This window comes from Neopsephotus bourkii, unplaced genomic scaffold (genome assembly GCF_033783945.1).
Source record: "Neopsephotus bourkii isolate Nb327-2 ecotype Australia unplaced genomic scaffold, CSIRO-AGI_Nbou_v1 NB_873, whole genome shotgun sequence".
Lineage (NCBI taxonomy): Eukaryota > Metazoa > Chordata > Aves > Psittaciformes > Psittacidae > Neopsephotus > Neopsephotus bourkii.
In genome coordinates this window covers 3,837,580-3,861,266 of record NW_026901367.1, presented here as the reverse complement: position 1 = coordinate 3,861,266, position 23,687 = coordinate 3,837,580, and the positions used below count along the sequence as shown (strand labels likewise).

The 23,687-nt window shown below is 44.7% G+C and overlaps 1 protein-coding gene and 1 long non-coding RNA gene across 4 annotated transcripts in view; both read right to left on the bottom strand.

Annotated features, from left to right (window-relative positions):
• Positions 1-14,538: 14,538 nt before the first annotated feature.
• Positions 14,539-18,892, bottom strand: LOC133214187 (uncharacterized). Its single transcript, XR_009726026.1, has 3 exons — positions 18,694-18,892; positions 16,507-16,642; positions 14,539-14,637 (listed from the first exon to the last, which is right to left on the bottom strand). It is a non-coding gene; the product is annotated as an uncharacterized LOC133214187 (long non-coding RNA).
• A 1,819-nt stretch (positions 18,893-20,711) lies between these two features.
• Positions 20,712-23,687, bottom strand: part of RIN2 (Ras and Rab interactor 2) — an 84,935-nt gene continuing 81,959 nt past the window's right edge. For all 3 annotated transcript variants that reach the window (XM_061356930.1, XM_061356929.1, XM_061356931.1), the window contains one exon: positions 20,712-22,261. In XM_061356930.1, coding sequence (XP_061212914.1) covers positions 21,944-22,261 — 318 coding nt within the window. In that variant the 3' untranslated portion in view covers positions 20,712-21,943. The remainder of the gene's footprint in view (positions 22,262-23,687) is intronic.

Here is a 23,687-nt window from a genome sequence, read left to right as displayed (position 1 = left end):
ATTTATTTCTATATAAATCATTCTTTGGTTTCTAACATAGCTATTACAATTATTGCTTATGACACAGGGAACCATTCATTCTCTCCTGTACAAAGACTCTGACAATGATCTGCATTAAGAAGAAAATAGAGCTTCCTATTTTAAGAGGAAATCTTGTCTCTAAAAGTCACTGTATTAAATAACGCAGTGTTTGGGACTCTTAACTCTTTTCCTGTGCACTGTTTTCATTTGGACATCGCTGAGTTTCTTGGTAATTACAATCCATTGCACATCCATTTACACACTAGTGGTGGCACAGGTAATTGATAAAAATCAAATCTAAAAAGCTATGGATAGCAGTCAAGGAGCAGACATGAATCACGTTTCACACAGGTGGAGAATTTGCTATGATTAATTAAGGATTTGCAGAGAGACCTTTCTTGCTTTTATAATTTAATGAGTGCAGCACAAATTAAAGATGAAGGCTCAAAGACCGTGATTTTCTGAGAAAAGCCTTCTGCCAGTCATTTAGGAAAAGAGATGCAGTCTCCCAGAGAAGATTACAGAGCACAGTATCCTGAAGAGTAACACTGAAACCTCCTTGTGCGGAGGTTAAAAAAAAAAAAAGGAACAAAAGAAAGGATAAGACCAAGCTCTTTGCGTGGGTTCAGAGCACTGAGGGGAAAGCTCGTGCAGGCACCAGATTTTATTTCCTTGCCTTTCAAAGGTTTCCTTTTGTTCCCTGCTTGTGATACAGTTGTATGCTAGCAGCTGAATTAGGAAAATCTGCCAAGCACTGTCCTGTTTACTTACTTGAGTGGACAGGAATTTCACCACTGAGCTTATCAATAGCTGAGTCAAGGCAACAGTGGGCAAGATTTTAATCCCATCTCTGAAACCACACTTCAGGGGTGCCTTTCCAAGAGCTACGCATATACAGTCAACACAGGGCTTCATTCTGATTCCATCACTTTAAATATTTCACAGATATCACACACACCAAACAGGGACAAGAAAGACTTAAAATGGGTTAGAAAGGAACCAAAATGGGTTCACAATGCCCAAAGTGGTTCAAACCAAGTCAGGAAAGGGCAAAAATGGGCTAGAAATTGGTAAGAAATGGATAAAAAGGGTTTGGAAATGGCCAAAATTGCTTAAAGAGAGAACTGGGAAAACAAGGGTTACAAATAGACCAAACCTGTTTAGAAATAGCTAAGAAAAGCTTAAAACAGGCTAGAAGTGGCAAGAAACTGTTCAGAAATAGCTAAAAATGGCTTACAGTTAGGAAGAAACGGGAAAAATAAGAGGGTGGGCCATCAATTGTTTACAAATACCAAAAGATTTAAAATGGGTTAGGAATGGGAAAACATGGGTTAGAAACAGCCAAAATAATCTTAAAACTGGCAAGAAATGGGCAAAAATGGTTTAGTACGAGCCCCCAAAGGCTTAAAACTGGTAAGAAATGGGCAAAAATAAGAAATGGCCAGAAATTGTTTCGCCCCTTCCCCTACCCATGCAGGTACAGTGTGAATTAAGGACTTCCGGGTAACACCCCCCTCCCCCCCGTGTCATTACTCCCCCCCAGAACCGAGCACCGGGCGCTGTGAGGCTTCCCGCGCCGGGCGCCCAGCGGGCAGGAGACGCCGCTTTGCGCCCGCCCAAGGCCTCCCCGCTCGACCCGGAACCCGGTGGCTCGGATCTCACCTGCTCCCGCCGCCGCGACCCGGACCCTGCCCGCCGCCATGCTGCTCCTGGGCGCTGCGCATGCGTCACCAAAACCGCGCTGGAGGGACAGCAGCCGCCGCGCAAACACCGGGCTGCGGCCACGAACACCGCACGGACCCGCCCGCACCCCAACGTGCAACCGCCCCGGCCATTGCTCACCGGAAGCCAGCAGCCACCACGTGACACCGGCCACTTCAGTACCCGGACTGCAGTACCAAACTCTGGACACAGGATGGCAGCAGCGAGAGCGCCGGGCGCCGGACCGCCCCCCCGCCACTTCCCGCTGGACCGAGTTTTGTGCGTCATGGAAGGGTCTTCGTGGGGGAATCAGCCCCAAATGAGCTGTCACTCCCTTCCTTAGGAGGACCCCCTCAATCCTATACTGCCCTGCTCCTCTGCGGATTAATCGCATGTAAATACAAATGCGTAAAGAGAACGAAAAGCACAAGAGCAGAATGCGATTATAAACTGCCACAAAGCAAACACAAAGGGATAAAAGTGAACCAGCCTGAAAGAATCTCCAATAAAAGTTCCCTTAGCAACTTAGCCCAGCCCCAGTATTGCAGAGCCTCTTCCTCAATATGCAAACCCAACAGCGCTTCTCTCGCAGACGTCACCTGCACACACCGAGCTCCTGCCCTCGCGTGGCCGCCTAAAACTCCGTCTCTCTGGTGCCGGCTCTCCGGCATCCAGGGCTGGGGATGTGCTCCTGGAGAAACCACGCTGGGGATTGCTCTGTTGAAGAGCCCTTTTCTCTCTTGGGCGGGAAGGAGGGAGGTGGGGGGGAGTGTGGGAGGGGAAGGGGGGGCTCTATGCAGTGCTATCCTATTTGGACCGGTAAGTTTTTCGTTCTGAAGAGCGAAGTGTCTGAAGATGTCCTCTCCCAAGGGCAGTGAAAAAAGCCAGGAGGGAAAGCGTGGCCGGACTGCTGTGTGGGTGGAACTGCCCACGACATCCCCAGCTGCAGGTGACGGGAACAACCACCAGGCAGGCTGCTCCCTTCCCCAAGCTACTGACATTTAAAACGCGACTCCTGCTTCCACCTCCTTGTCACTGCTCTGCTTTGGGTCTCCCAGCAGGGAAGAGTTCAGCTAACAACCCAACCGCTAAAAAGCAACCTCAAAACTCTGCTTACAGGGAAGAAAACATCCAGAGTCCAATAACAAAAACAGCAAAGCGGACTAATAAGCAACCTTAGGAAACCTAAACCCCTCCCATAAACACAACATCTCCGAAAAGAAAACCTGACAGAGGCACTCGTTAATGCCGGCGAGCGGGCACCAGAGAAGCCGTGTGCAGACGGAGCTTTAGGCGGCCAAGCGAGGGCAGGAGCTCTGTGCGTGCAGGTGATGCCTGCGAGAGAAACGCTGTTGGGTTTGCAGAACCGGAAAAACCGCTTCGAGGAGCGCTCCCCGGAGGATGGAAACCGGGCGGGGAGCAGCGGTTTCGGAGCCCGCTGCCCCTGCGGCACCGAAAAGGTGAGCGTGTGCTGCCACCATGTGTCCCAACGTCGGTACTGCAGGTGATGCTGGTTGGAGGGGGGAGCGGCTCCGGGCGCCGCTCGCTGCTGCCATCTTGTGTCGAAATCCCGGTACTGACGGGAGGGGGGGCCCCGCTGTGGCTCTGTCGAAAACAGCACCGAAGCGGGCGGTGACGGGGGGAAAGCGGCTGGGGGCCGCGTTTCGATGCTACCGTGTGTCCAAACCACGGCACTGCACGTGGGGAAGCAGAGGAATGGCGCCGGGAGATGGTCGGTGCTGCAATCACAGGGCCGATATTCGGTACTGCCCGGGCTGTAGAAAAAAGGCTGCACTGGTGAAGCTGAACCAATCAAAGCGGCGGAAGGGGCGGGGCTACGAGTGATTGACGGGCGATTCAGCCAATGGCGGCCGCAGAGGGCGGTCTCAAAACAGACCGGAAAAGGGGCGGTGCTTGGAGTGATTGACGGGCGCCTCAGCCAATGGCGGGAAAGGGTGCGGCGTCCGAAAAGAGACCGGAAGAGGGGCGCTGCTTGGAGTGATTGACGGGCACATCAGCCAATGGCGGCAGAGCGGGCCAGTCAAAAAAGACCGGAAAAGGGGCGGTGTTTGGAATGATTGACGGGCGCCTCATCCAATGGCGACCACAGAGGGTGGTGTCAAACGAGAAAATGGGCGGTGCTTGGAGTGATTGACGGGAGCCTCAGCCAATGGCGGCAGAGGGGGCCGGTCAAAAGAGACCGGAAAAGGGGCGGTGTTTGGAATGATTGACGGGAGCTTCAGCCACTGGCGAGCGCGGGGGGCGTTGACAAGAGACCGGAAGAGGGGCAGTGCTTGGAATCATTGACGGGCCTTTCAGCCAATGGCGGCCGCGGGTTGCGTGCAAGCTGCTTCCGGTGTCACTGCGGCTTCGCCTCCTGCAATACTGGCTTTCGGCCAGAGGATGGCAGCAGCTAGCATTGCAGTGAGCCACTCCTTTAGCCCGCCCCATCTCCGCAGCCTGCAATACCGAGTTTGGACACACGATGGCAGCAGCGAGCCTTGCCGTGCACCACCCCATGCGCCCCCCATACCTCCACCACCTGCAATACCGAGTTTGGACACACGATGGCAGCGGCGAGCAGTGCCCTGAGCCACGCCACTCCTCCCCATACCTACAGCATCTGCAGTACCCACATCTGGACACGTGGTGGCAGCACACCGTCACTTTTCGGTACCCAGGAGGCAAAGGGCTGAGAGCCACGGCCGCCCCTAGTCCAGTTTACGTGCTCCGTGGACACCAACTGCCGACTGGGGACCTGAAGACTTTGCAATTCTGGGCCTGGTCTAAGTTGCTAAGGGAACTTTTACTGCAGATTCTTTCAGGCTTGTTCACTTTTACCCCTCTGTGTTTGCTTTGCAGCAGTTTATAATCAAATTCTGCTCTTGTGCTCTTTATTCTCTTTATGCATTTTTTTATTTATTTGTTTTTTCATTCATGTTTTTTCAGCTGTCCTTGCTTTTTAGTAACTTTTTAGGCGCCCCATATCTAAAATGAGATAAGAAATGGGCAAAAATGGGTTAGAAAAGGAAAAAAAAGGTTTAAAACACATTACAAATTGTCAGAAATGGAATAGAAATGGCCCAAAATGGATTAAAACAGGTAAGAAGTGGGAAAAAAATGGGTTAGAAATAGGCAAAAATGGCTTAAAACGGGTTAGAAGTGGGCAAATACGCTACAGAAATGGCCATAAATTGTTCAGAAACAGCAAAAAAAAAAAAGCTTTAAATGGGTTAGAAATGGGAAAGATGGGTTAGAAATAGCCAAAAATGGCTGAAACTGGTAAGAAATGGATAAAAATGGGATAGAAATGCCCATAAAATGTTTAGAAATAGACAAAAATTGCTTAAAATATATTAGAATTGGGGAAAGTGGATTAGAAACAAAAATATGGCTTAAAACGGGTAAGAAATGGGCAATAATGTGTTTGAAGGAGGAAAAAAAATGGTTAGAAATGAAGAAAAATGGTTTAGAAATAGCCAAAATGGCTTAAAACAGGTTAGAATTGGGTATAAAAGGGTTACAAATGGCTACAAATGACATAAATCGGGTTAGAAGTGGCCAAAAATAGGTTAGAAATGGTCAAAAATGGATTAAAACTGCTGACAAATGGGCAAAAATGGGTTAAAAAAGGAAAAAAGTGGCTTAAACGGAGTTAGAAATGGGCCAAAAAGAAGGTGAAATTAAAAAAAATGGCTTTAAACAGGTTAGAAGTGGCTAAAATTGGGTCAGAAACGGCAAAAATGGTTTAGAAATAGCAAATAAATCTTAAAACGATTTAGAAGTGGGCATAAATGCATTAGAAATAGCCAGAAAAAAAGGGTTAAAATGGGTTAGAATTTGGCAAAAAAAATGGGTTGGAAATGGCCAAAACCAGTTTAGAAATAAAATAAAAAAAAAACCCAAACCAAACTAAAAAAAAAGCCACATTAAAATGGGCTAGAAATGGGAAATATGTGTTTTAAAAAAAAATCCAAAACGGCTTAAAATGGATTAGAAATGGTCAAAAATTGGTTGGAAGTGGCAAAAAATGGCATAAAATGGGTTAGGAGTGGTCAAAATTGGGTTAGAAATGGGAAAAAAAGGTTCAAAATGGGTTAGAAATGGCCAAAAAATGGCTTAAACTGGTAAGAAATGGGCACAAATGGGATAGAAAGTCATGAAACGGCTCCTTCATTCTTTCTTTCCCTCGTTCCTTTTCCCCCTCCCTCCTCCCCTCCCTCCTTGCTTCCCTGTCTCCTTTCTCCAAACCCCGAGGAAAGCTGCCCCCAGCAGCAGCTCCTCACTTCAGTACCTGCCATGCACACAGGGACATGCACCCCGAAGAAAAGGCCAGAAAGATGAGGGGGCAGCACCCACAGCCCCGGTCCTGCAGGCTGCAGACGATGGTGCCACGGCTCTTGACCAGGCTCTGCTCCACTCCGTGACATCCCCTCTCTGTTCCTGTGCTGGGATGGGCACCCCTGAGCACCATGGCCCTGGTCCCCATCTGCCGGGGGGTACCTATTGAGCATCACGAGACATCTGCAGTAAAAGCCCTTGAAGGTCCTTTCCCCGCCCCTCCATGGAGCTATGGACAGTGCTGCCAAAGACCCTCAAATCCAAGCCCCCTTGTCTACCGATGACCATTTACAGGCAATGGTAAAGTAAATCTGAAAGTATCTACTCCACCTTTGTGTGTTCTGGTCCCACTCCTTGGCATACAGATGCCAGTGAGAAAACTGGTTTTGGTTTTAATAAGCAGTACGGTTTTAGGAGTTACAAATGAAATGTCTCCTGTGTTACCTCTGAGACGGGCTTCCACAAGAAGTTACTGCTGGTAGCACTGTAACCACGCAGGATGAAGCACATGAAGGGTTAAAGCTGGAAAAAGGCACACTGGTGCTAGCAGCTTCTCTGTTCAATTCTTTTAGTTGGGCAGGCCAGAAAATGCTGTAGTTGTGGTAAATGCACTCTCCCTTAAACCCACATATCCAGTGGACATGGATGTTGCGCTACTCTCTTGCCAGCAGCCAAACTCCTGCATACTCAGGGTAAGGAAGGGATGTACATTTTTGTCCCTACACTAACATAGTTTTTTTCCTTCTGCCCGTGGCCCTGGCTGCTCTGAAGAACCTGTGCTTCCTCAGGTGCTCCCATATTGTAGGGTTAAAAATGAAAAAGGGTCAAGAAGGGAACCTGCCCTCTTTCTTAGAATGAACCTTTGCTCAAGTAAGGGCTGTTGCAGCATCTGAAATTGAGCTTGTGCAGCCAAAGGGAAGGAAACTTACTCTGAAATTGATAAAGAAACATTTTAAATCCAGTTAATTGAAGCCTTACCAGAATAATTCCTAGGCCTCAATTACCACTAATCTGCAAAAGTCATGTGTAGCTAATTTTCTATTGATTAAACGTCACCTAAATCAAACTCCAGAACCTAGTATTTGGAAATATACGGATTTCTGTAACTCCTTAAATATGTAGCTATGCCTTACTGGCACTCACTCATTTCTTTACTGACCTATCATCGGTCAATCTGCAGAGTCTTCGGTTTGACTGATTCTGAAGATAAAAGAGAATTAAACCCACTTTCCTGAGAACACCGCTGCTTTAGTGGAACCTCTCAAAATCAGCCTTCAGCTGAGACACTGTAAAATTCTTGCTATTTTTAAAAGAAACTCTATGCCTTTTTGCTCACCGAAAAGGGCCAAGCTGCTATTTAACTGATATAACATTACGTATGGCAGACACGTAAGAGTTTTACATAAACCTCAGCATTTACAGCTTTAAGCCTCTCCAGAATTTTCACTCACTTCCATCAGCTACTCGAGCACTGTGTGCTGAGTTTGGCTCATCTCAGTCAGAGGTGAATAAAGTAGCTACTCACATTATTAAAATGCTTTTTTTTCATAGACTCACAGAACAGTTTGGGTTGGAAGGGACATTAAAGATCATCTAATCCCAACCCCCTACCAGTATCTCACCGCGCAGTTAAAACACACAAGTATTAGGAACATATTACAGATCTGCAGTTGTAACTCTGAGAGAGAAACTAACTCAGAAGAAATCTGTCAGCAGAAAAATATTGTCAGGTGCCTATTAACTGAAATAATGTCCTGTATAATGTTTACCAAGTTCAAGCCATAGTGGGATCCATTACCATAGTTCTTCTCCTCTGTATGTCCTTTACAGAGTATGTAAGTGTAAGCAACATTCTCAGGACTGGGGTTTCATGGAAGCATCTACTCAGAAGTTAGGATTCATATAATGGAGAAGCAGTTGTCCCATTGCCCCCAGAGGCTCCACTGCAAATCTCCTGCTCCTTCCTTTCTGAATGCCCTTTGGACAGTGGCTTCATCACATTTTTTTCCCCATTAGAAAACTAAATGGGAAAAGAAGCAGCAAAAAGCTGTTATCAAACACTAGCTTCTGGTTTGCTTCCTGCAGAGCCTCGAGCTTCCTGACAGTGACAAGGGCATAAAGGGTGCTTAATACTTACTTTTTAAAAGGGAGAAGGTGAGGGTCAAGAAACAAACTGTCTTTACAATTCTGTTTCATAAAGAACTTAGATTTTTCAGAGGAAACACTGATGCAACATCTTTCCTTCCTGAGCAGCTACTTCCATGCAGAAGTGCTCTGTTGAGATCAAGGGATTCATTTAACTCTCACAACTCAGAATTTAAACCAGAGACAAGCAAAGCAAGATGTGCAGCAGGTATTGCAGGGATGGTGTGCTTACAGCTGCCTGCCTCCCAGACCTCTCGCTCTCCTTACTACTGGCACTGGGTAAACACCAGAAAAAAATCCCAAGAGTCCTTTCCAACCCAAACCATTGTATAATTCTATGAAATCCCCCCCACGAACCACCACTCCCCCCCCCCCCCTTGCAGACCCAGAATCAGGGGTTTTGGAGTATTTTGGGGCCAACAGAGTGATTCCAGCTCCACAAGCACAGCCCGTCGTGGAAAGGTCATTTTGGGGGAATCAGCCCCAAATCAAGCTGTTACCCTCCTTTGTTTGGAAGGCCCCCCATCCTCTCCTCATCTGCTCCTCTGCCAAATCATCGGCCCCCACAGTGACACTGGGGTGCCCCAGATGACACCATCCATCCCCAGATTCCCCCACGTCACCCTTTTTATTCCACCACCCAAAAAACACTTGCAAAAATGAAAAAAAAAGAAAAATGTCCCAAGGAGCAGTTCGCTATTTCATTACTTTCATAACTGCCATTTGCACAGGTACATGCACCCCTAAGAAAAGGGGGGGCTCTGCTAGAAAGAAACAACAGGGACAGCACCCACAGCCCCTGTCCCACAGGCTATGGAGGATGGTGCCATGGCTCTTGTTCAGGCTCTGCTCTGTGACATTCCCCCTCCATTCCCATGCTGGGATGGGCACCTCAGTGCACAATGTCCCCAGTCCCTGTGGGCTGGGAGGGATCTGTTGAGCATCATGAGATGCCTGCAACAAATCACCTGAAAAACAGAAATCCCAAATTATGTTTCGGCACGTTAAAAAAAAAAAAAAAGAGCACAGAAGAACATACACAAATGCAATCAAAGGGAGAAGATATAATAATTGGTGAAGTTAGAGATTCCCACATGGTTTTACTTGGCAGGAGGAGTGGGAAGGAAGGAGATCAAGTCACCAGTGCTGCAATCCATCAGGCTGCCAAAAAGGACTGGTAGATTTGCAATGCTTTTGGCTGTCCCAAAGCACGCAGAGAGGAACAGGTTTTTATGCTGTCATAAGAAGTTTTTAACTGTTAAAACTGAAAACTGCAAAATCGGTGATGCCATCAACTTCTGGGAGTTGCGCTGTGCTTGTATCTTTGGAAGGAAATGGACTTTCTTTCTTTGTAGAAGGTGAAAAGTCCTCTTGCTGATGAGTTTACTATCTAGAACAGCAAGAAGGGGTGTGAGGTACAGCAGAAGGGATCTGAAGATCCCCTCTGGTGGAGAATTCCACAAACACAATTTCTTTGAGAAAGTTTTCTCTTCCACAAAATTTACACATCATAGGCTAAGGAAAAAGGACACCATTGAAGCAACAACTCACCAAAAACACATCCAGAGTCACCATCCTTGCTTACAAGCCTGCCAATGTTTCTCCAGAAAGCCTGGAAAACACACAGAAGCAATACCAATTTATCCCTTGGGTCCACGGCTCCTCTGCAACCTTCGTTGCTTCTAGTACAGACACTAGTGCAAGGTTCTCAAGTACTACTGCAAGCGTTTTTAAAAACTTATGAACTGAAAAAGCAGAAAACTTTGATTGTGAATATCTGAGCTCTTTCAAACACTTTCTTTTCTCTTTCAGCACTGCAGTATTTTCACAGTATCATTTAATTAAGTGCACAGAAACAGCAGGTTGTGCTAACAGGAGACCATAAACGGAGGGGAGCAAGTTTCACACAGCATCACATGCTCCACAACAGACCTTATTTTAAATATTTGTCTTAAAAATATTCCATAGAAAAAACAGAGAAGGAGAGTTGGCACAATCCTGATGTCAACTTTAAAGTCCATACTACAAGTAGCTTTGGAAAAATCCAGACACACATCATTGACATCCCTAGTGCTTGCAGACCTCTACAGATTCATCTCTCTTCCTTTTCCTTTCATTATGGAACAAAGGGCAACTGCAGTGATATGGTGGCAGCCAACATCACGCCGAGAGAGGAAAAAACCCTTTAACATCAGGCTGGATAGGAATCCAAAGCTTCCCTTGTTGGTGCAGCTTTGTGAAGACTACAGACAAGCCAAGGTAAAAGTATTTTTCATCATCTTTGTTACAGCTGGTGATAGAGGCTGCTAGAGCTTTGTGTTGTTTAGACAACCCTGTCTCTAACTCACTGGCAGCTTTGAGTTTCAGTAGAACTGCTCTGGTAGAAACACAAAGGTGAGGGACACAGACACCCACACGCTTTTTCTCAAGTCTATGTACAGCCAGGACTTCCTCACCCTACTGGTCCCAAGTTGGATATTTTTTTGTTAGAGTGTGCAGCAACACATCTTCCCTTGTCAATGCCTCATTGCAAAAATTTATTTTTATTTTTCCAGGCTGCTTCTCCAAATGGCCAAGATCTTTCGCAACTGCAATTGTGCCATCAAAGGGCACGACTGAGGCTGCCTCCCAGCTTCTGACCATCCTAAGATTTAACAGACACATGCTCTATTCCATTGCCCAACAGCTAAAATACTTAATTCTCTCAGTCTCAGAGCACAACCCTGTGCCTGCCCACGTGTCTGTTGTTTCTACGAGAAGCTGCCGAGCATCCCTGTGAGCACGGCAGCGCACACATCAGTTTCACCAACGTCGACATTCAGTGAACATGGTTTCTGAGGCTTTAAACTAAAAACCGTATTTTGACACTTTGCCATAGTGGAAGTGATTCCTAACTCCAACTCTATGAAAAAGCAGCAACACAAAGTATGAACACACAGCAGCAACATGTCCCAAAACATTTAGACCCGGAACAAAAAATAAACCAGCTCCATTGCGTGGCAGAGGCAGGCAGAGAAAAGGGTCAGCATTCATAGCCCCTACAGGGCACGGCATTCTCCTTCTATTTCAGAACCAATCTGTTAAATATTGCAGCACTACTACAGCAATATTGAGAGTAGGCAATCACAGCCCTGCTGTTGGACCTGCTATTGACTGATATCATTTACTCAGCAGGACACACAGAGGGGCATGTTTTGCCACACACAACCCTGATTTCCTGAATATTTATGTTTCTCAAAAATAGCCATTTGGAATATACATTTACTACATTTCTACTGGCATCTAGGTGCTCAAAACCAAACTATACTGACATCATGTATTAATAGAAATTTAGTTCTACATATAAATCCAAAAGGCTACTTCAAGGTTTCCCACAAAATTAATATGATGAAACAGAGAAGACACTGTCCAAAAGACACTAACAGGCAGTTCTTAATTTATCGTGGATGAAAATTCATGCTTCTACCTGCAAGGAAAACATTCTTACCTATCAAGGGACCAGTTCAAGTACGGGGCATGCTCTGTTGACTGCAATTTTTCATCAGCTTTTCTGCACCAGCAGCAAATCTGCCTTTTCTCTGGGTTCCACACACTTTCTGCAGCACCCTCGAACTCGCTTCTGTTGGCTGCAAACACCAGAGGCTCCAGCTGGGGGACTGACCACTCACCTGCCCAATGCTGGTCCCAGAGCAGAATGGAACCGAGCAGCCACTGCCCCAGCCCCAAGCAGAGGAAAACAGTAGTGATGGGCTGCAAGACAGAGATAGCAGGTTAAACACAGACACAGGGAGCATGACAATGACAGAGAGAAAAAGGGACAGAGAGGACAGCACTGGGGAAAACCAACTGTAATGGGCAGTGAGCAGCCCTGAGTGCACCTGCTCTGCAGGACTTGGGGAAAGATTTCATAAAAGACAGTGAGGATATAAAAGTAGCTACTGAAAGAACTTTTTAAAAGCAACCACACTGAGGAAGAGCAAGAAATGACAGAAAATTAAAACCCAGACACAGAAAGAAGGACAGAAAACAGGGAAGGATTGAGCAATAGAGATACAGATAGGAACAAAGTGATGGAGAAGCAATGGGATGAAGGACCTGCTTCTAGCAACTTGTCACTCCTCATGTAAATTCCTTGGCCTCAAAAATTGGACATGGCATAAGACACAGGCATGGGAGAATGAAGGAAAAGTCACAGGGCACTTCTTAAGAAGAAAAAAACAAGAGACAGCAAAACAGTGATGGAGAATGGAGTAGGGATTGGAAGCAAGAGAGGAACAAGAGAGACTGGATACCAGACAGAATGTGAGAGCTAAAAAGGGATGGAAAGCTGGATATAAGGATGGAAGAAAACCAGGACCAAACCCCAGTATTTATTACACAGTGTGGCTAATTAAATGTAAATAATCTACCACCTTGAACGGAACTACTCACCACAGTGGCTTAGCCTGCATTTGTTTATTGGCAGGGTACAAAAGACTGTAAAACCCACGATAAAACAGAAGGACAAACATGCTTACAGGAGTAAGATAAATTAATTATGTACACAAGATTTGATATCGCTTAGTCATAATCCTGTCTTGTACGGCAAACTAATACTCTGTTCTCTGAATTTCATTTCTGCCGATCCCACATTTACCCATGCTTCTCCATTAACCATCTTGAGTGTTAGATACAGACTTGTTTGAAGATGCTGAAGATGCAGGTTCCTCAGAAATCCTACACTGACCTTGAAGTTGAGCAAGAAGAGTTGAAAAGAAACAATAAATCTTAACCACAGATTACTTCAGTAGACACAGCATGTTAAGGCAAGTACGGGGGTACCCAGAACACAGAGCTCATCTTGAATCTGGTCCAAGGTGGAAAGAAAGCATGAACTGCTTTGGTTGTCTGGCTTTCTCAAATCAATAGTAAAACTCAGTTCAGTCCCAGGCCTGTGCCATGGAGAAGGGAAAGACATTTCTACATGGCTTTATGTTTTATGCCAGTATTAATACATTGCTTTCCCCTGCTGCTCTTCTTGGATATTGTATTGTGTCTTCATTAGTCGTGAATAAACATGAGAAGATTTTTTACTGTTACTGACTTCAGTTATTTTTGGGTTGAAGGAAAACCAAGAAAACACCATACATGAAGTAATTCCACTTTAATAGTCTCTGAATTTCCAGTATTTGAAAGGAAAAATAATGGGGTAAGTCCAGGAATATGCAGACATTACCAGCAGAGCTGCATTAGTAAGCTTCTCAATGTTGCTTTTCGTATTTCATGAGGAAAAACATTGAGATTAAGATTTGTCATCCCTCAGTTCTTGGGAGCCAGGGGTACAGAAGGAAACTGACACTCTTAAGTTGCCCAAGGACCACAGCTTACGGTTATTCAGTGTCTTCTGGTCTCACTGGAGGAGGCAAAAGTATAATCGATTTCTTCTCTGCACCTCTGGAAAGAGCTTTTCTCGTATTTGTAGCAAAAGGGGAAAAAAAAAAAGCTATTATAGTAAGACAGCCAATGCACAAAGCCATAGTGAATGAATTCTGCAGTACAGTAAAATCAGTTTTAATTGTTCAGCAGCAATGTCATAAATTGGAATATAACACTGCATGAACCTCAACTGAATGGAAAGTAAATGGCTAAAAGGTCAAATACAGAAATTAAGGTGTCTGTTAACACTGGCAGATGTCTCTCCATAGCTCCTGTTTTTCAGTGATACACAGCATGGCCAGGTAACCCACTGGGGAGAATCCTAAAGAAGGTCTAAAAAGAGGAAGCTGGTACTCAAGTTTTGTTAACAGAATTAACATTAACATACTTGAATTTCCATGTTTCTTCCCTTTTAAACTGAAAATGCCACCCAGTTCTGTGACACTGTTGATCACTGACAGCTGGAAATTTGTAGTTGCACATCTGAGAAAAACAGGGTTTCAAGTCCCTTTTGTGGGAAGAAATGAGGAAAACACTGCAACTCCTTCCCTCAGTAACAGCCCAGCCACGGGGTGTGAGCACTGCTCAGAAAGAAAAATTAGGTTAGAAACTGCATTTGTATTTTCATCTTACGTACAAGATGAGTGCCTTTGTACTTCTAGTTTATTCTTGTTCTGTATTTTGCCACAGGTGCTACAAGAAGTGTAAACTACATGATTAAGTTTTATAACTGATGTAATCTTCAGTCAGAGAAGCTCCGTAAAGAAGTATGCAAAATTCCATTCACCAACACCTAGCCAACCTTGTTTCGAATTAAAAAAAAATATAATAAAATCATACAAACAAACCCAGGAACCCTCCATTCAGCTTGACTACTTACCATAAGCATCTTCACCTGGTTCTCCACTGCTATAGAGTACTGTTTGGTACACACTGTAGCCTAGTTGCTTATACATATTTACTGCAACCTGGTTTGACACCCTCACAAAGAGATCAACGAAAAATCCATCCATTCTGTGAAAAAAATCCCCAAATCCCAGTAAGCAGCACCAAGTGAATGTATTTCTAAATCATAGAATCATAGAATAGTTAGGGTTGGAAAGGACCTTAAGACCATCAAGTTCCAACCCCCTGCCATGCGCAGGGACACCTCACTCTAAACCATATTACCCAAGGCCTTGTCCAACCTGGCCTTGAACACTGCCAGGGATGGAGCATTCACAATCTCCCTGGGCAACCCATTCCAGTGCCTCACCACCCTAACAGGAAAGAATTTCCTCCTTATATCCAATCTAAACTTCCCCTGTCTAAGTTTTAACCCATTATCCCTTGTCCTACTACTTACAGTCCCTAATGAAGAATCCCTCCCCAGCATCCCTATAGACCCCCTTCAGATACTGGAAGCTGCTATGAGGTCTCCACGCAGCCTTCTCTTCTCCAGGCTCAACAGCCCTAACTTCCTCAGCCTGTCTCCATACAGGAGGTGCTCCAGTCCCCTGATCATTCTCATGGCCTCCTCTGGACTTGTTCCAACAGTTCCATGTCCTTTTTATGTTGAGGACACCAGAACTGCACACAATACTCCAGGAGAGGTCTCACGAGAGCAGAGTAGAGGGGCAGGATCACCTCCTTCGCCCTGCTGGTCACGCTCCTTTTGATGCAGCCCAGGATACGGTTGCTTTCTGGGCTGCAAGCGCACACTGCAGCCGGCTCATGTTCATTTTCTCATCAACCAGCACCCCCAAGTCCTTCTCCTTGGGCTGCTCTGAATCTCTTCTCTGCCCAGCCTGTAGCTGTGTCTGGGATTGCTCCGACCCAGGTGTAGGACCTTGCACTTGTCATGGTTAAACTTCATGAGGTTGGCATCAGCCCACCTCACAAGCGTGTCAAGGTCCCTCTGGATGGCATTCCTTCCCTCCAGCGTATCAACTGAACCAAAATAATAACCCATAACTTGTAATCAGATCAAGAGCAGGTCCACTGATGCAGAACACTAATCCAACATCTGTCACGCTGTGATAACAGATGCCCTTTAGCAAGGGACAAATCTAGCACAAATTTCATTTTATTTTTGTCATTGACCATTCCTTTACAGCCACTGCAGGTTCAGAATTATGAACTGAAAGAACAGGACAAGCTGAACACCCACACAGGCCTCACAGCCATAAGAAATTATTAAAAAATAAAAAAATTAATCCACATTTTAGATTGCACTGACTTAGGGACTGCCTCCTTCCAAGTGCACGGACGGGGGAGTGATGGAAACAGTCACAAAATGCAGCTGCCCAACAGGAGACAACCCTTCTCCTAACAGAAAAATTTTTCAAAACATAGTACTCCTTTCTGATCCTACTGATTGCAACGGGGCTGTGCCACCAGCACAAGAGAGGACATTCCCCCATGGGTTCATCTGATGCTAAATTAAACTTTCAGGAGGTACAAACCCCCAAACACAGGACACTGAGCTAAGATACTGTTTGCTCTACAAAATTTTTCCAAAACTCTGCATGTGGGAATCGCATGGAGCCCATGATTACTGAACAAGTGTGTTTGAGGCCCTACATGAAGCAGTTATGAAGCAGCTGATGTTTCATGAAGCTCTTTTCTGTGAAGAAATGGGCCTTTTACAGAGTATCTCTGATGGAATTCAGGCTAATTCTTGCCCATCCTGGGAAGTCAGCAAGCCCTGAAATCTTACAGAACAAAGCAACGTTTTTAGATCTTCTCTAGCTACCGGGAATTTCAGTCAGTTAGAACACTACTTAAAACTCTGGGCATGCTTCATGCAAATTCAATACCTAAGCCATGAACAGGTGTCTGTAGAAATATTAAAGATAATTTTAATCTTAAGTTTTAAAAGATAAACTTAAGGATAGTACTCACTTTTCTGAAATTTCTTCCAGAAGTTCCACCAGTTTAGCAGCCAAACCCAGCCGTTGGAATTCTGGTGCAAGAGAGAGAGCAGTAACATGTCCATGCCATTCTTCCCTAGCCATAGAGCCTTCTGCTTTACCCACTACTGTGAACACAGACAGCATCAGCCCAGCAGCATCTTTAGAACAATGCACCACACTCTGTACACCTTTAGCAAAACACCCCCCAGCATACAAACAAATGTTGCAAGGACTGTGGTAAAGGCTCACACAGGGATGTCTATGTTATGACTTGGTGCTTCAGCAACCACTACAAATGTAATTTTGCTCAAGTGTTACACTTGTTCCTTGATAGTATAAAAAAAAATAGCAAAAAACTGCCACAAATATTCTGAAAATCCCCGTTTCAGGCATGACTGCCAAATGCAAATTTTAAGGAATTCTTGTGAGTCTTTAATTGAGCAGAATCCAGGACCTAACTAAAATAATGGAGGAATGGAGGGCTGGAAAGCCAAAACTAAGTCACCATCCTGGCAACTACTGAAGACTTTTGGTGACCATGGAAGAGCAGAGCCTGGGAAGTTTTGCCAACCTGGTAACAGAAGCCAAGGCCCTGCAAACACAGAATGTTTAAAGGAAAAAAAACAAGGGGTGGGGTGGGGGGTGTTTTGGGTGCTTCTCTGTATTTCTTCTCCTTTCTACACAGAGCCAAACTAGTGTTAGTTCATTAATGAATACTCACACTTCTACAAGGTACTCTTATAAACATCAGTCACTGCCAATAAGCAACTGATGTGGTTGGTACAGAGAAACCTTCTGTACAGCAAATGCTTTAAGCTTTACTATGTTAAATAATTTATTTCCCTTAAAGACCCTTTATTCTGCTTCTCAAGGGAGGATGGAGGCAGGGCGGAAGGATCCAACAAACCACCATTTCCATGCAGTGATTTCTGCAAAATACAAATATTCCACAGCAAATAAGTGACAACCAGTCCCAGAGCTCTCCCTTACAGGACAACGTCAAACGCAAGCTCAGCATTTTTACTTATGATGATGGACAGCATGAGTTCAGAGCTGAGCACAGGGACTCAGGATTACAGGCTGAGAAAGCTGGGGTTGCTCAGCCTGCAGAAGAGAAGGCTGCATAGAGACCTCATAGCAGCCTTTCAGTATCTGAAGGGGGGCTATAGGGATGCTGGGGAGGGACTCTTCATTAGGGACTGTAGTGATAGGACAAGGGGTAACGGGTTAAAACTGAAACAGGGGAAGTTTAGATTGGATATAAGAAATTCTTTACTGTAGGGGTAGTGACGCACTGGAATGGGCTGCCCAAGGACGTTGTGAATGCTCCATCCCTGGCGGTGTTCAAGGCCAGGTTGGACAGAGCCTTGGGTGACATAGTTTACAGAATCCCAGAATCCCAAAGGATTGGAAGGGACCTCAAAAGATCATCTAGTCCAACCCCCCTGCAAGAGCAGGGTAACCTAGAGTACATCACACAGGAACTTGTCCAGGAGGGCCTTGAGTATCTCCAATGTAGCAGACTCCACAACCCCCCTGGGCAACCTCTTCCAGTGCTCTGTCACTCTCACAGTAAAGAAGTTCTTCCTGATGTTAACGTGGAACCTTCTATGCTCCAGTTTACACCCATTGCCCCTTGTCCTGTCACTGGATATCACTGAAAAAAAGCCTAGCTCCATCATCCTGACGCTCACCCTTTACATATTTGTAAACATTGACGAGGTCACCCCTCAGTCTCCTCTTCTCCAAGCTAAACAGACCCAGCTGCCTCAGCCTCTCCTCATAAGGGAGATGTTCCACTCCCTTAATCATCTTTGTGGCTCTGTGCTTTAGTGTGAGGTGTCCCTGTCCATGGCAGGGGGGTTGGAACTGGATGATTTTAAGATCCTTTCCAATCCTAACTATTGTATGAATCCATGATTCTATGATTACAGAAATTCTTGTACCTGTATAAAACCTGCCACCACAGGCAAGAGCCCTTGCTAGGCTAGCAACACCAAACCAAAAACTGCTGCTGTGAGTCCCACCTAATACCCTAAGAAAGGTATGAAACAGAAAAATGTTATGCGACAGTCCTCTTCCCTGTTGGAAAAAGTTAGGAGTAGGAAAAGGTCCTGCGTTATAACCAACTAACATGCAGCACAGCGAGACGGCAGCCCCGGGACCCCGCACTCACTGTAACCCACTAGCTCCTCGCCGGGTGCCTCGACGACAATGAAATACTCGGGCCAGTGCGCCAGCTATTGCAGACAGAACGGGATCCCGTACTGGGCCTCAGTTCAGGAGCCAGCTGCGCCCTCCACCCAGCAGCGAGAAGGATTCGGCCTCTGTCAGCGGGTCCAGGTTGCTGCAGGGTCATCGCGGCGCGGCCAGGCCCCGCCCGCAGACCGGCGCTCCGACCTCCCGAAGAGTAGGAGGGAAGCCACAGCCGAGCGTGGCGGAGCGCGGGCACCGGGCGGGGACTCTCCGCCGCACCCGGCTGAGGCGGCCGGGGCTCCCGTGCTGTTGAAGAGGAAGAGGTGGTTGCAGCTGAGGGCCCGGAAGCGCGGCCCCCGGCCCAGGGCCTTTTCCGGCGCGGAAGGCGCAGAAGCACAGCCAGAGGCGGAGGCTCGGGGCCTCTCAGGTGGTCACGCCAGCACTCGCCGCCAGCGTTTTTAGGCAAGCAGAGCCGCCTCTGCTTTAGCCGCCTGCCGCGTTCCCTCACGCCCTGCCCTCCGCGGCCCTGGCCAGAGCTACGAGAGCGGCACCTAACTCCGTTTATTTGTGTTTAATCCGGCCCTGTCCGCCCGAATCCAGCTTCGTGCGCTCCCGTTGTCCTGGAGCTACAGCAGCGGCCTCCCCCCACCCCGGTATAGAATGCTCCCGGTTCGGGATGCTGCAGCTCCAGAGATAAAAAGGGCGATGTGCTGAGCCTGCGATGGGCCTGGAGAAGGCCGAGACTGTGAGGGGGGACGATGCCGTAAAGATGTAAAATATCATGGAAAAAGGACAGAAGCTGGATTTTATTTAAACTGCTGCTGGTGGTATTTTATGTTTGTGCAGCATGTACTTTCTGTGAATTCACAAATAATCCCCTAATGAAGTATTACCTTTTCTATTAAGCTTGTTTTATTAGCAAGATTTACGGATTTATTGCCTCCATCTTTATTTCTCTTACCCATTCAGTTCTCTTCAAAAAGAGGGAGTAATAAAGAGAGAACACCTCCACTGTTAAGTTTTTTCATGCATTTCAGTGTTTTGTAACGTCAAGTATTTTGCACTGGAGGTGATGAAAGAGCTTGTTTTTACAAGTCCAAATTCTGTACAAAGTTTTTCTGTTGTGGTACCTGGCATTATGAGAAGTGTTTGCACAACGCAGTGAATAAAATAGTCTAATTTTCAAAAGAATCAACTGCACAAGACAGACAAGAGGATGCTGCTGAGGTGGTCTGAGCAGGCATTTTCCTTTTTGCACTCTTTTTCCTTCATTTCATGCCTTAATTCTGTGTTTCTTAATACTGTGCCTCTCTGCTCAAGTTCTTCCTATCACATGAAAACAGCAAAATTTTCTTTAGCACTTACTGTGAGTCTTAACTTCAGAAGAAATGGTTCGGCAGTCAAGATAAACGCCTCCTTGCTTCTACTGACTGTTCAGGTCAAGTGTGTTAACTAATGTTATTGCATCCTTCCTTTCCAGAGAATTTAAAGAGGGATAAGCAGTATAAAAACGCAGCAGCAGCAGAGTCTACTGATACACAAAACATTCAAGAACAAACCATTTCTTAAGAAACAAAAAAACCCCCAACCCCCCCAACCCCCCCCCAAACCACAGCACACAACATCCAAAATGACAGTTCAGTATTACAATGTATTATGTGCAAAACTCACCATTTACAAAATGAAATACAAACGTATCAAAGAGTTTCAGATATATGGCAAACTCACAAAAATGCTACACATCTCTCTATGTACAATACACATGCTGATCGTGACATTTTTGTAATCATCTGCCTTGTGTTACACTGCTCACAGCAGACTTGAGGGAGAACCCCATGTCCTTTTAAAGAGTAGCCCTAATTGACATGATGAGGGTCCACAGCATTACCCATGGCATTGGTTATCTCAGATAAAACTATAGATTTATCCAAGATAAATCTAAGATCTTGTCGTGGTTTAAAAATGACTGCTACTGCTAAACCCAGGACAGATCTGTAGAACATGTGCAGAACACACATTTTATCTTTGCATATGTAGGATTTACTTTCACATCTCCCCTACTGAGTGACTTAGAACCATGAAATGCTACAACACATTCTTCAGTCCAAGAAACATTTTGATGTTGGTGACAGACTACACAAAACAGTTGAGGTGTCCTTCACCTTAATGATGTATTTAATCCTCTGCTAACATAAACAGTATCTGAGATAGGTGTTGTCACATCCCTCTGCAAATCTACAATACTACTTACATAAAAGTTCCAACCTCCTTCACTTAGCCTGAACCAGCAGACTGACACATTTTAATCCCAAATCATGTTCTCTACATTCTTTCTCTGCCCCTTCTCTATAACCTTTTATTTCAATTTCCTCTTCCAACACCCCAGTTCTGTCTAAAAACAATGCATATAAACAATAGTCTAGATAACAGTACGTCAAATTCAGATAAAGGCACTGAAATTGCCAGTGCCAATGTTACAATCTTCTTACAGATAACAGGAGTTTCATAAGAGCTCTCCTGTTACAGGAAAAGATGAGAAACCACAAGACCTTTAATGCAATACTCTAAAACCAGCAAGAGATTTATTCTTGTATATTAAATGTTAAAATCACATGCATAATTATAGAATACTTTATAGTTAAAAAAATATTTCAAAAACCAACCCTGACAGTTTACCTGCAACTGCTATAAAATTTCTATGATATATATATATATATAAAACCATGGTGATTCTGTAATTAAAAACTTAAGAGAGGATGCAATCATCCATGTAATTAGGAGTTAACTGATGCCCTGCATCGGACAGTCTTGTCAATCTCATGCTGCTGAAACTGAGATCATACCAGCCAGTTTACTGAAATACTTGTCTAGCATACATTTATTTAAAATCAAAATAACATTTGGCTAAAGGATGAGTGTAAGAAAATAGATGTTTGCACAGTACAGCAAAAGACCTGCAAAGGGCCACGGTATAAGATGCTTCAAAAGAGTCCAGAGTACAAGAAATTGAGCTTCACGGGCTGTTTACTGAAACACGCTGGTGGAATATTCTGCATAACTGGCCATATGCATGGTTTACATGGGGTTTTGTAAGCAATGCTACAAGTGTCTGCGTGTGTTTTACTAGGCATTTATGGTTTTAGATGTGTTTTAGGTCCTAAGGAAGGCAGCCAAGAAAGATGTTTTCAACAGTTAACGAGGAACAAAAATTAAACGATGAGTTGCTGGTTTTAAGAAACTGAGTCATCACTGTTTTGGAAAATGGCACCGTATGGATCACAGTTAATGCGCTTGTAGACGAAGTGAAAGACCTGGGGCTGCGGACGGCTGTGCAACTCTGCCTTAATCTTCTGAGGGTAGGTATCCTCTGTCAGCTGCTGCCAGGTGTCATCAACAAAAAGAAACAGGCTGTATTCTTCTGGATTGTCCACTTTAAACTTTTCAGCACAAAGCTGACATACATCTTCAGTAGTGATGTATGGTCTTACTAGCAAGGTCTTTCCTGTACAGCCACTGTTAACTTCCTGGAACGCAACACGAAGGTAGTTCTGTAGAATGAGAAAAAACAGACATCAAATTCAAAAAAACAAAACTCGTCTTCTGAAAGCTGTGAAGTCAGCAACGAACAGGAAATCTCTCTATGTTCTAGGTGGGAAACACACTTCAGTGATTCCTGTGCATTACAGCCACCTTGTGAATTGTGAGGTTGGTGGTAAAACTGCAAATCTGGAGTGGGCATATGAGAAATTCCTAAAATGATACTCTCCTTTCCTTGGCTTACCTTCTAACCCTGCAATGAAGAATGAACAGACACAACCTTAAAGTCACATGGAACAGACCCGTGCTTTTAGTGTGACGATGTTTGGCCTTACTAGGAAACAAACCACTGTCAATCAAAATAAATGTCTGAGGCAGCACACACAAAAGATGAGGCTGCTGCTGCTGGTTAATGCTTCAGAACAGAAGATTCACACAGTACATTAGTGAGAATGAAGAAGAAAAAACTCCTCTGTCAGCAGCACACAAGGGTTTTGATCCACAAGCTACTGCATGATAAACTGTACTCTTATGCTGCAGCATGCAAAATGTAATCCATCCTCGTGTGGGAAATTTTCATCATGTTAACAAGTGGCAATTTGCTGTCTAAATTTCATGTAGCGAAGTTTCATGTCACAGCTTTTTTTTTTTTCAAAGTAAGGCATAGAGAAATGCAGAAAGAAAATTCACTGTGCGACATTAGGATAAATGCATCTGATCTTGAGGCAAAAGCTGGTTCTTTTTTCTTTGTTGGAAATTGACACATGACCCCAACTGATAACATGAACAAATTTTAAATATGCTGTATAAGCAAATGCAATTGTACCTTTAAAAGAGTATTTCAAAAGTAAAATCAAAAGCAACAACTGGAAAAATAAAACAAAAAACCCCACCTTCTGGACACATGAACAAGGTATTTTCCTGTCATGTGCTTTTCTTTAAAAGAGATTAACTGCAATGAAAGATTAAAAAGCAGTAAAATGAAAGAAGGTGGGGAAAAAAGACAGTGAGAAAGACCTGCTTACTGCCTGAGCTGGTACCTATGTTTGTATGCTGAATAAATTAAACATACTAAATCACAATGGTAAAAAAATCACATTTCATAAAAACAAGCTGTTAAAAGCTAAGATTTAGAAGAATGTTCATATGACTTAAGTTCCAAAGATTACTCTTTAATAAAGTTGGTTTCTGTGGGGTTTTTTGATAGCTTGTGGGCAAACACTGAAGCATTTAAACCAGTGGGACTGAACCTGAGTGAATAGAAGTAATCCGTTTTTGTTACTCTGTGTGAAGAAATTATGAAAAAAATCAAGCCTAGACAAGACAAAACACACTACAGTTTTAATTTCTAATGTAGCTAGCACATAGAAGACCTGGTTTTAAATGCATGTGCTTTTAGATGGACAAGACTGCATTGAAGAGTGGATGAATTTTACA